A 12,916-nucleotide genomic window follows, 5' to 3' on the forward strand; every position below is an offset into this window, starting at 1 on the left:
ATAATCTCAGTGAACAGGAGAACCCCAGTTCCGGCACTGACACCACGTTCAGCTCCTCATTCCTAATGCAATTATGCTCATGTTTAGCAGTCAAAACACAAAAATATCAAGGGTCCAATTTTCTAAATACTTGGAAATAAAGCTAGTAATTATTTCAAGAGGTAAGCGCCACTCCACTTACAGTACAAGCTTTAGAGCATGATTTCTGCATCACAGGAGACTAGCATCAGACACATTTGCTGTCTGCTCCACACCACTCAGAGATTTGAAACAGGGCTACGTTAACACAAACTGAAACCTTTTTGTTCACACCAGGAGGGTCAACACAGGGCAGGCAGAGCACCTCTCAAATCACACCCCTCTAATGCGCTTTACCATGCGGTATAGACAAGCCCGGCTGGTGTTTTAATCTCTACCACTCTAGAAGCAGGTGAGGCAATTATTGAAATGGGGCCAGCCTACAATAGCTCCTAATTCCCCTAGGACATCTGGATCACAATTGGGACCTCTAACCAGAATTAGTGAGCAAAGGTCCAGTGTTTGGGTCTAGTGGCACCCCAAAATTAGATCTCTGGATCTAGAAAGGGGAACTGGAAATCTCACAGGATCTCTAACCACTGATGCCAGCCAGGTCAGACATCCTGAAAGTACAGCTTCTCTAGGGTAGAGTTTTGGTATTTTTACTCCTGGCCCCATCAGGATTCTGAGGTGGGTGATGCGCAAAACGAAATGCATGGCAGCAGAACGATAACCTCGTTTTTACAAACCAGAGAAAGTGTTCAGGGTGGTCAGTTCAGTCCTTGACTTTCTTTGGCACAGGAATTTCAAAGCTGCTGAAAGGTGTTGATTTGCCAGCCCTGCAGACTGCAGCTCCCTATCCATAGCATTCCCAGGCTGCCTCCTGTCTCAAACCTGCTTTGACCATATGGACACCCTCTAAGGATGAGGACAGGGCCGGCGCTTCCACTAGGCGACCCTAGGCAGTCGCCTAGGGCGGCAGGATTTGGGGGGTGGCATTTTGCTGCCCTCGGTGGAAATTCGGCGGCGGGGGGGCCTTCCGCTCCGGGTCTTCGGCGGAAATTCGGCGGCAGGTCCTTCACTCACTCCGGGGCCCACCGCCGAAGTGCCCCGAAGACGCAGAGCGGAAGGACCCTCCCGCCACCGAATGCTCAAAGGAGGAGTGCTGCCGCCTAGGGTGGCAAAAACCCCGGCGCTGCTCCTGGATGAGGAAGAAGTCCAGTCTGCATGGCTCTCTGTGGAGAGTGCTGACCCCTGTCTGCTGGAAGCTGGACTGGGAAGACCGACTCATGTTATCTAGGCAGTCAAGTAGTCACTGGACAGTAACAATTTTTGGTCCCTACTGGCTTGGCCTGGATTCAAAGCAGTGACCCAGAGGAGGAAGGTTCAGTGGCCCCTGCCCTGCCCTCTCAGCAGTCAGCTCACGCTTACCTCAGGAACTTATTCAGGTCCCCATGCTTCATGTATTCAAAGACCATGATGAGAGGGTCCCCGTCACCGCAGACCCCATAGAACTTGACAATGTGCTCATGCTGCAGGTTGGTGAGCAGCTCTGCCTCCCTCTGGAAATCCTTGCGGGCTGCCAAAGTGGGGTCTTTCAGAGCCTGGAAGAGGGGAACATACAAACAGAATTGGGAGGGTGTGAGTCAGAATGACCAGGCCTGGTCTCTCCAGCATTGGGCTCTTCGGGGTAGAGGATTCTGCAGAGTGACATTGCCTGTTACACGAGGATCTCAAAGCACTTTACAAACAGCTACGAATTAAATCTAATAGCCCCACTGTGAGATAAACCAGGTTCATTATCCACATTTTATTGATGGAGAAACAGTGAGCTGTCCAAGGCCACCAAGTGAGTCAGTGGCAGAGCTGGGAACCGAATCCTGTAGTGCCAGCTCCAGTTTCATGCTCTAACTGCTGCACTGAGCTACCCTCCTCCTGAAACCCAGCCTGGGCTGACACTGAGGGGGGAACCCAAGAGTGGCTGGGGGAAAGAGACTGGGTAGCATTGCCTGAATCTGCTGAGTAAATCTGGAGAGCGAACAGATGGGAAGAGAAGGAAGCTAGAGGAAGTTACAGGTGGGCTGGAGACCTTTTATAGGAGCTGCCCTCTTGCATGAAGTGCACTGTTCCTAACCCTTCAATATGGTTTGGGTTTGGTTTGAACCTGGGACAAGGCCGAAGTCTGTTTGGATTTTAGGAGGAGGAGTTTGCCTTCCCTACCATTAAAGTCCAGTGTCTTACCAGCAGGTGCTAGAAATATCACAGATCTCTTCACTTCCCTGCGACAAGGAGAGACAACCTGCTCCTTTCCCACTAAACTCCTGATGGTTTGGGGGCTTTGTTGTGGGACCCATCACGGAGTTCACGGTCTTCTCACAGTGCTGTCAAAGGGGCCTTTACTCCCTACCTATGTACCTCAACCATACCCTGGAGGCACCTCCTGTAGGAGCTGGCAAAGGTGGTACGGCTCCATGGCACCAGTCAGCTCTGCTGAGCTTGAGCCGCAGTTACCGCCACTAGGCTGGAGTTTCTTCCTATGTGGACAGCAGCCTACTTGGCAATAGAGCTCATTCCCCACCTCATTTCACAGAGAGCAGCAAACAGCCCTCAGAGGGTAATAGATTCCCATTCTTACCAGCTTGGGCAGGATTTCAACTGGTGACCTAGGGGCGAAAGGCTCAGTATCTCATTATTACTCCGCTCCTGAGCCAGCCAGCCCCCTCTAGCTGTCTTTTCTTTTGAAATAGCTGACGCCGCCTCCTTTCTTCTGAAGACGGATTTGCTGGGCTGTGCAGTTATTGGGAGGATTTTTCAAAATGCCTCTGAAGGACACTGTCAAATCTTTCCTCATCATTTTTAAAATCATGTTTTTATTCCCTGCTGTTTATAACAGCTCCCTGAGAGATTGATGCTGAAATCTGTATCCTTACCAAAAACATCTCCTTTAGCACATTTGAGCACACCGGTTTGCTGCTGTTATAGGGTAGCTTACAAGAATGCACACACTTGTTATTGTAGGGTGCTGGGAGGACTTGACTGCACATACTTCCTGAGTATACGGTCAGGTTCCGCATGAGTGCAGGGCTGTACACACTGTTTATTATTGTACAGTTGCTTATGGAGGTTGGTTTGGACACTGCTTTGTTATTGTAGGTGTAATAAAATAAAAATAAAAAATATATGGAGATATACCTATCTCGTAGAACTGGAAGGGACCCTGAAAGGTCACTGAGTCCAGCCCCCTGCCTTCACTAGCAGGACCAAGTACTGATTTTGCCCCAGATCCCTAAGTGGTCCCCTCAAGGACTGAACTCACAATCCTGGGTTGAGCAGGCCAATGCTCAAACTACTGAGCTGTCCCTCCCCACTATCGTTTTGGGAGAATCATTACAAATGCCATGGACTGCGAACCTTTACGCATCAAAAAAGGCTGGTCAGATTTAGTGCCACTTGATCATAACAATATCCCTTGAAATTATTTCTTCTTGGGTGCCCACCCTACCAGGACATCTGCTGTCTGCTTACCAATCTCTGTCTGTGTAATGATGTCATTGGAGTTACCACAAACCCCAGTCCTTCTCTTGTCAGTCTGTAAACTCATATGGTCACCTCACTGATTGGGGACTAAGGACGAGACCCTGCTCATCTTACTCATGCCTGGAATTCAAAGGCACAAATAGTCAGAGAAGGTCAGCAGAACTTGGCTGTAAATGATGCACTGGAAGACAGTTCAGCATTTAGGAAGCGCTTTCTCATTTGCTGTGTCTTGAGGCAGTGGATCTATCGAGTGAGATGCTGAAAATAAATCCAGCCTGTCCTGCAGCTTTGTCAGGCTAGACCAGTGGCTCTCAAACTTTTGTACTGGTGACCCCTTCCACATAGCAAGCCTCTGAGTGAGAACCCTCCCCCTTATAAATTAAAGACACTTTTTATATATTTAACACCATTATAAATGCTAGAGGCAAAGCGGGGTTTGGGGTGGAGGTTGACAGCTCGCGACCCCCCATGTAATAACCTCACGACCCCCTGAGGGGTCCCGACCCACAGTTTGAGAACCCCGAGCTAGACACTAAGCTTAGCAAAGTGGCAAGTGCTCTTCTTCCATCCATGTGCTTTTCCCGCTGAACCAATCTCCACAGGTTATTATCCAAGCATGAGGCCACACCTCTTTGTTCCTTCCCACACCCTACACCCACTCAACACATGCTATAACTTCATTTTAATTCTCTGCCCTCACGGGATAGCCACCTAGAGATATTTAGATGGATGACGGTCACACTGTGCAGATGGCAAAACATCCTTCCTCATCTCAGGCACCTGATTATTTTTAATCATTTAATATCTTTATAGTATTGCTGCTACAGGAAAATAGCTCCCTTCCCCCCTCAATCATCCTTTCCCCCCTTTATATTTGGACCTGATATTTCAAGGTACAATGACTTTTAAATTCCCTGAATACATCGTTGATTCTCCAAGGTAATGGGAATATATATGTTAAAGGAACATTGTTAAGATTGTAAAGGCAAGGATTTAAAAGTCAGGAAATATAGACGTTGGAAGGTGTGTAGTGAATGAGGCAAAAGAGACGAGGAAAAAGAAAGGAGGGTCTCATGGTTAAGGCTGTTGAATGCTGCCTGGGAGAACTGCCTTCTACCTCTGTTTCTGCCTCTTCTGGATGTTGGGCAAGTCACTTAACCCTAACTTTACACAGGTGGTCACTAACTGTGAGTTGCTCATTTTCCTGACCTGAGACTCCGGGCTCTGATTTGCAGCTCTCTCTGCACTCACAGCTGCAACTGGAGTCAATGGGAGTTGTGCTTTGCATGCAATACTCTGGCATAAAGGCATCCAAACTGGGCATGAAGGGGTACTTCTCACTTTAATCTCTCAGTGCCTCAGTCCCCCATCTGTAAAAGGGGATAACGCGGGGTGTTGTGAAAATAAAGTCATTAATATTTGTGAAGCACTGAGTGATAAGGACCACAGAAAAGCCACGTGAAGATTTGAATAATTCTGTCTTCAGAGCAGGCAACCTTAATGCTGGTATTTCCTTCCGTTACAATGCTTGACTTTACAACCTCACTCATGTTCTTTGAATATGGTTTTTGTGTGTTATTTCCTAGGGTTTTAAAAAAGCAAATTGAGAAAACAAAAATGTCATTGAGTGGCATCATATTGACATCCACTGGGTGATCAGCAGGGTTGGAGCCTTCCAACTGCACAGACAGCTGCCAGGTAAGCTAATGGATAACAGTAGCATCCTCTATGTGGACCAGCACTAGAGGGGAACATTTTGCCAGTGGGTTTCACAGATATTTGCTGACAGCAGAGGAACAGTGAGATTGGAATCTCAGGTGCCACTACGGGCTCCGGAGGGAAGTGTGCCCATTCTCCCAACCGTGATCCCTGCTGTTCTGTTCCCTCCACTCTTGTCTCTTCTCCATCCATAGTTCCATGTCCCAGTCCCACTCTCCTCAGCCAGTGCCAGACCCCGTTCCTCCGGCTTCTCATTCCTGTCTCAGTCTCCTAGCTCACACAGTCCCAATTTCCCACCCCATCGCAGCTCCTCATCTGATCTATCACTCTCACCCACTCTGGCTTCCAGTTGCCCATTTCCCCGCTTCTGGTATTCCCCATCCCCAGTGGCCCCCAGTCCCAATCTCCCTCCTGGGGCTCCTCCAAATTCAGTGCCTTATCCCCAACTCCCCCACTTACCCCATCTCTTTGTCCACCCAGTTCCAGTTCTCTGCATGCACCCTAGCTCATCAGATCTAGCTCCCCTTCTACTTCTTCTGCCCACCCCACTGATTCTCAGTCTCAGTCTCCTCTCCCCACCCCGATCCTCATCCACTCTCAGACACACCTCCATCTACAGCATGGGTCGGCAATGTTTGGGTAAGCGGTGCGGGCGAGGGATGTGCTGGCCGCGGCTTCCCGCCGCCCCATTGGCCCGGGACGGCAAACCGTGGCCAGTGGGGGCCACGACTGGCCAAACCTGCCGCATCAGCGGGTAAATAAACTGGCCCGCCCTGCCAGGGTGCTTACCCTGGCAAGCCACGTGCCAAACGTTGCCAACCCCTGATCTACAGGTTCTCAGGCTCCTGTCTCCGTCCTTATTTCTCTCCCGAGCTCCCAGTCCAGTCTCCTTGCCCAGCTCCTTCTCCCAGTCTACTCTTTCCCCCAAGTCTGGTTCATGTCCCCTCTGCATTTGAATCAGGCAGCCTCCTTCTCCATGCTGCCTGGGCCCATGGGTGGGATGGGGGGGGGTCACTGAGAGCATAGGAAATGCTGAGTGTCCCTTCTCTCCATTTTAGTGCCAGGACTTCATGAAACCTTCAGGGAATTTAGCTGCTAAAATCTAAGCAGTCTTTACTGAGCACGTGCAAACTGCAATTTTTCAAAGGCTGATAATTGGTCCAAATTTGGTGGATTTTCACAGGGACAGCGAAAGGCATGTCATTGACACAAAGGCCACTTCCCTGCCAAATTTCAAGTCCCTGGCTCCAAAGCATGGGGGTTCTAGAACTTTGGAAACAAAAGGTCACCAGCATTTTTTAGCATGGGCAAACCAATGCATTTTCCCTAACCTCGTTCTTGAACACAGCTGAATTGTTTCGGCTGAAATTTAAAAAAAAAAAAAAAATTCAGCCTGAGGCAGACACCCACCATGGGAATCTTCAGCCTAAATGGTTAAAATCTGGCAAAGGTATTATCAACTGAAAACAGGGTCTTACAATGGGAAGGGTCAGGCAACCTCAATAATGGGCGGTGCGATCAGTCCCGCCTGTAATAAATGAAGAGGAGAAAAGAAAACGATGTTCTGATGTAGGAAAGGAGGTCATCTCACATGAGCCTGTAGAAACCAACTGCCGATGCTACTGAGTCCTGTAGGCTTTCCTGTGGGGGAATGGGGTTTCATTATTGGGGCCACCTCTTTGCCATCACAGTCAGTTCTCAGGAGGTTGAGTCTGTGTGCACTTGCGAGATCTCCAAGAAAACCCAGCGTGCTGCAAGTCATATTGATGCTCCAGCAGGTGGAATTCTTCCATCTAACCCATCATTGAACAAATGCCAATGCAGTCCTAAGGGGTGTGATGCTGCTGGGGGGTAGGTTTTTGGATGTGAAACAGGAAGCCTTGGTCACGTGTGGTAATTAAAGACCCTCTGGCATTTTGTAAAGGAGGACTGACGTTAAGCTCCGCCGGCCTAGGTTCAGATTTTGCATAACTACCTAAACTTGCTCCCTAAATTCCCCTTGTGGCTTCAACTGGCTACATTATTCTTTCCTATCCTTGTGCCGTCGGATGTCAAACAGCTGTTGTGTTGCATATTGAAGCTGGGCGCATTTCAGAGGTGGCAAAGTCAGTCTTGTGTAAAATGCTTTGTGACCATGACAAAAGGCATTCTGGAGATGTAAGTTTGTAACAACAATTAGTGGGAGATAGTCAAGCTAACGCTACCGCCTACAAGCAAATGGAACTCAGTCGAGCCCTAAGAGATTGTGGATGCATTGTTTATACGCCATAAGGGTTGGATGTTGTTGAGAGGCAGGCACAAGTCGGGGAACAAGGTTGACACCATGGCACAAGCCACGCTCTCAGATAATTAATCATGTGTGTAGTTATTCTATACATCTCTATAGCATAGAGCGAAAAGGTGGCAGCTTGCAGTTCAGAACCAGAACGTACCAGGAAAAGTGAGCTTAAAAAAAATGTCTTAAAAGGTTGATTAAAACAACGCTCTCTTTGGGAACAGGTTGTCTCTGGGGTTCTGGAGAGAGATATTTTTTCTTTGTAGGGTATCGGTTCAAATTCAAAACCACTGACAATGATTTACATGGCCGCAGTTACCATGGTGGATTATGATGTATTTGCCCACTGGTGCCACTTGATATGATAGCACACTTATCCACTAAGCAGACTCCTCCACCCGAGGCCTGGACTTGCTGTGCAAACGTGTTCTGAGTCTCTCAAAAGGAGAGTACGCAGCAGCTGATTGAGACAGTAGAAGCCATGCTGAACTGGCCTCCGTTGGAAGTCCTTTAGCTTGGAGTTGTGTGACCAAGCTGGTAGGAGCAGATCTCAGCGGGAAGTGATCCTTGGAGGATCTTGCAGATCATCCCAGAAAACTTTATTTCTGTGGGTTTTTTGTGTCTGTGTTTTGGATTTTTTTGCGTGTGTGTTTTGCTGAGGCCTCTTTGCCTCAACTTCTCATATATAGTTGCAGCGAAAGATAAAACAAAGGGCTGAGCAAAAGGGGGGGAGGACCCACAGTTTCTCAGAGAGGGCAGGTGAATTCCATACATTGTTTTTGCAGCTGCATGTCAGCTTTAGCTTCCAGACCAGTGCAGTGCAGATTCTCCTCGGTGCCTCGTGGCCAGATCAACAGGAAAGGAAAGGAAAGGTTTTGGCATTGGTGAGAATAAATGACCTTGAAGCAAAATGCTGAAAATTTATGTGACTAAGTGGATTTACCACAATCTACTGCATCTGATAAACCTTCCCCACCTACCCTTTCCTGTCCTTCCCACACAGTATCATCCCGCTGTACCTTGCTGTTCAGCCTCCACTACATTCTGTTCCATGCTCCCTTGAGATTTACCTTCACTGCCACCAGCATCTTGTCCTTGGTGGGGCTAAGGTTGTAGCACTCGGCCAAGAACACCTTCCCGAAAGCACCTTCTCCCAGTTCCCTCTTCAGAACGATGTCTCTCCTCTTAATATGCTGAACATCTGCAGAGAATGGGTTGATGGGGAGGGGAGAATGAATCCAGGTTAATGCAGGGAACGGACAACAACTAGTTACATTTCTAGTGCTTTACAAGCGCTCTACCTTTTCACATGCACCCCTACAGGGGATGCAGCCACACAGTAGTGGAACTAGAGCTGCCCAAAACATCAGCAAGGAAAGCACTTGAAAGTCATCCTGTTTTTGCTAAAACTCACAGCAGGTTTAACAGGAGGTTCAGGAAACTTTCAGCTGAATCTCCCATGTTGTTTTGGGTCTGTTTGGAACAAAGCTGGATATGATATATGCTCTGGCACCACGTCCATGACATGTTGCGGTTTCACATGGTTTTGATGCCAGACCAGATGAAATCTGAGGGTTTTGAGTGAGTTTTGCATAGAGATTTTGGGTTGGTTTAAACCCCAAAACTCAAGAGAGATACTGTAGTTGGGTGCCTCACCCCGGTAGGCCAAAATGAGGAAAATGACCTGGGAGGAGAGAAAGCACTAACTTTTTTGTGAAGTTCTGGGCAGTAAGTGGCAGCAGTTTAGCAGCCCCAACAATGCCACATAAGAGCCCGATCCTGCATCCCTCACTCCCATGAACATTTCTACAGGTGCAGGCTCATCATCAGTATGATTTCAGTGAGCCTCTTCACTTCAGTTAAGGCTGCAGGATCTGACCTAATTTATGAAAGGAAGTGAAGGAAAATATCAACTGAAACGCAGGAAGGAGCAAACCAATAGGAATTTAGCTGGGACACTGCGGTTTATGCTCCGTCTATTTAGGTCAGTGTTTCTCAAATTGGGGTCGCCGCTTGTGTAGGGAAAGCCCCTGGTGGGCCGGGCCAGTTTGTTTACCTGCCCTGTCCGCAGGTCCGGCCGATCGTGGCTCCCACTGGCCGCGATTCGCCGCTGCAGGCCAATGGGAGCTGCTGGAAGTGGTGGCCAGTACGTCCCTCAGCCCGCGCCACTTCCAGCAGCTCCCATTGGCCCGGAGCAGCGAACTGCAGCCAGTGGGAGCCGCGATCGTCCGGACCTGCAGATGCGGCAGGTAAACAAACAGGCCCAGCCCACCAGGGGCTTTCCCTGCACAAGCGGCGACCCCAGTTTGAGAAACACTGGTTTAGGTCTTTATATATCACCCATCGGTGCAGTATCTCAGGGCCAGATTTCCGAAGGTATTTAGGTGCCTAAAGGTGCAGACAGGCACCTAGCGAGTTCTTCAAAAGAGGAAGGCAGGCTGGGCACCTATCTCTGGTTGAAATCAATGGGATTTAGGGGTCTAGCCTGCGTAGGCACTTCTGAAAATCCAATTAGGTACCTAGCTACACCTTTAGACACAGAAATGCCTTTGAAAATCTGCCCCTCAGTGTCTTCTCTTGGGGAAAATGCCCTGGCATGCTCAATGACCACGGTGCGCCAAGCACTCTTTTCATATCTCACCCAAAAGATGGCCCCTCCAGCCTCTGGACCGGGTCACGTATGAGTCCCAGTGCTTTCAAAGGGCTTTTTTATGGCTCCAAGGGCCTGAGCAGTGTGGGGCTGGGAGGAAGAGATGCCCAACCACAGCAGCAGTGTCTGGAACTTTTGCGCCCATGGAGGCCAGAAGCAGATACTGGGGGAGAACATTCCCCAGAGCCAGCTGCTTCACTAAGGCACCGGTGCACCACAGACTCTTCCCAGCTGAGTCCTAGTGTGCCAGAGGCAGAGTGATGGCAGCATTAGTGACCCCTCTCTTTTGCTCATGGACCAAATGTGGGTCCACTACGGCCGTCCCCTGTGTGGTAAAGTGCTCCCTTCTCTCTCCCACAGAAAGGCAGCTATAATGCGACCCTCTGGTTATGTGCTCCCACTTTCCTCCATAGCAAGTTGCTTTCGTATCCTTTCATCCATCTCCCTTTGCCAAGGTAGCAGAAAGGATCTGTACTCAGGAGGCAGCATTCTTTGGTGCCCAGATTTCATGTTGGGCTGGTGTATCGAGAAGGTAAGACAACATTGAGACAGCACTTCTTGTGGCTGTACTGAGTCATCTGGAGCATGCCGGCGAGAAGGAAAGGTTACAGCCCACTAGAAGTGCCCATCCCAAGCACCATATCAACCCTGACTCAATTCAATACACAGCTGCTTCACAGGGGGAAGAACACACCCTGTGACGGCACAGGCACTGCTCAACTTATCAAAAAGCCAATGCACTGGAAGAGGAATGTCCTGAGGGTTTCCATACAATTAAACCTGCTAATTAGAAGCTCGCAGGCAGGTCTATAAGCTGCCATCTCCAGTCTTCTCGACCGTTTGGGAAGCGAGATATGGACAGATTGCATAAGCAATGGGCCTTGTAATGAACAGTGCCCTATAGAGAATGCTCATTGACCTTTTCATTAATTGTGCACTACGTAGAAAACTTTTAGGTGCCGCTATTAATACTATTAGTAACATTAAGGCATAGGATGGTAGCCACATCCTAAATGACTGGTGTGAAATCTCAAACGACAGTCGAAGACAGCAGGTTTCTGTCAGGTACGGGTTTCTTTGGTCTGGCCAGGGCTGGCTCCAGGCACCAGCGAAAGAAGCAGATGCTTGGGGCAGCCAATGGAAAAGGGCGGCACGTCCAGGTCTTCGGCGGCGAGTCCTTCAGTTCCTCTCGGAAGGAAGGACCCGCCGCCAAATTGCCGCCGAAGAATGAAGTGCCGCCCATCGCGGCTTTATCTTTTTTTTTTTTTTTTGCTTTGCCGTTTGGGGCGGCAAAAAAGCTGGAGCCAGCCTTCGGTCTGGCTTAGTTTCAGTGTTTATGGGTACCTAGGAGAATCTGAAATGTCAGGTGTCTAAGTGTAAACGGATGCACTTGGGTAGGGAGAGCCCCTAACCTAAAAATATTGTAAAAGGCACTGAATTAGAGATTCTTTTTCTGTGTACCAAGGTATTTCCATGGGGTCCATTACTGTAGTCTGCATACTAAGGATTTGGCTGTAGTGATAAACCCAGTATTTCAAGTCTCGGTCCACTGTTCAGCAGCCAGAAAGAGGGCTAAGAGGAGGCTGTCTCATATTGGCAGCAGTCCAAAGATACTACGCTAGAACTTTATAAAAAAATACTCATCTGGAGGATAGCATTCGGGTCTGGTCACCCTATTTGAAGTGAGATAGTTACAGAGTCCGATGTAGGCCAGTGTAGATGCTGCATGGTGTGGAGCCGCTCACATGTGATCAGAGACTGATGGCGTTTGAGGTTATTTAGACTAGAGGGAAGATAATTAAGAGGTGTCGTGACTGGAACTGAACCAAATACCCAGTTTTGAATCCCTCAGGTCTTGCTCAGAATTCACAGCTCCAACCTACTGTATCTGTAGAATGAAATGAGTCTGAACTACTAGACATGGGAAAGTTCAGGTCTGGATTTTGTACCTTCAAGTTCAGACTTGATGTTTGCTCCATTACAAAAATACACATTTTGGATTAAAGATCCAGAGTTTGGAGCAGGGCTCTGGTGCGGGTAATTTAAACTACCAATGGGTTGTTAACATCATGACCTATGTGATGTCCCTGAACCGGCCAGGGAGTACACACTGGAAGTTTCAGGTAAGAGGGAAGATATGTAAGAAGAATTTAAGGAACATAAGAACGGCCACACTGAGTCAAACCAATGGTCAATCTAGCCCAGTATCCTGTCTCTGACAGTGGCCAGTGCCAGTTGCTTCAGGGGGATGAACAGAACAGGGCAATTTTGAACGACCCATCCCTGTTTTTCAGTCCCAGCTTCCAGCAGTTAGAGATTTAGAGACACCAGCAGCATCGGGTTGCGTCACTCACCATCTTTGCTAATAGCCATTGATGGATCTAGTCTCCATGAACTTTTAAAACTTAGTTATACTCTAAACCAGGGACCGGCAAACTTTTTGGCCTGAAGGCTGCATCGGGTTTTGTAAATTGTATGGAGGGCCGGTTAGGGGAGGGGGTCGTGGCCCAGCCCCCACCTCCTGTCTGCCCCCCCTCCCGGGACTCCTGCCCCATCCAACCCCCCCTGTTCCCTAATAGCCCCTCTGGGACCCGTGCCCCATCCACACACACCCGCTCCCTGTCCCCTGACCACCCCTCGACCCTCACCACCCCATCCAACCCCTCCTCTCATTCCTGACGCGCCCCCCCCAGGACCCTGCCCCATCCAACCACCCC

The 12,916-nt window shown here is 49.0% G+C and overlaps 1 protein-coding gene across 6 annotated transcripts in view; it reads right to left on the reverse strand.

The window, feature by feature from the left end:
- The window catches only part of NTRK3 (neurotrophic receptor tyrosine kinase 3), a 324,926-nt gene that overhangs the window by 44,285 nt on the left and 267,725 nt on the right, over window positions 1-12,916 (reverse strand). For all 6 annotated transcript variants that reach the window (XM_005294882.5, XM_065559292.1, XM_005294879.5 and 3 more), the window contains 2 exons: window positions 8,620-8,750; window positions 1,450-1,622 (listed from right to left, as the gene is read on the reverse strand). In XM_005294882.5, coding sequence (XP_005294939.2) covers window positions 1,450-1,622; window positions 8,620-8,750 — 304 coding nt within the window. The remainder of the gene's footprint in view (window positions 1-1,449; window positions 1,623-8,619; window positions 8,751-12,916) is intronic.

Source organism: Chrysemys picta, chromosome 10, assembly GCF_011386835.1.
Source record: "Chrysemys picta bellii isolate R12L10 chromosome 10, ASM1138683v2, whole genome shotgun sequence".
Lineage (NCBI taxonomy): Eukaryota > Metazoa > Chordata > Testudines > Emydidae > Chrysemys > Chrysemys picta.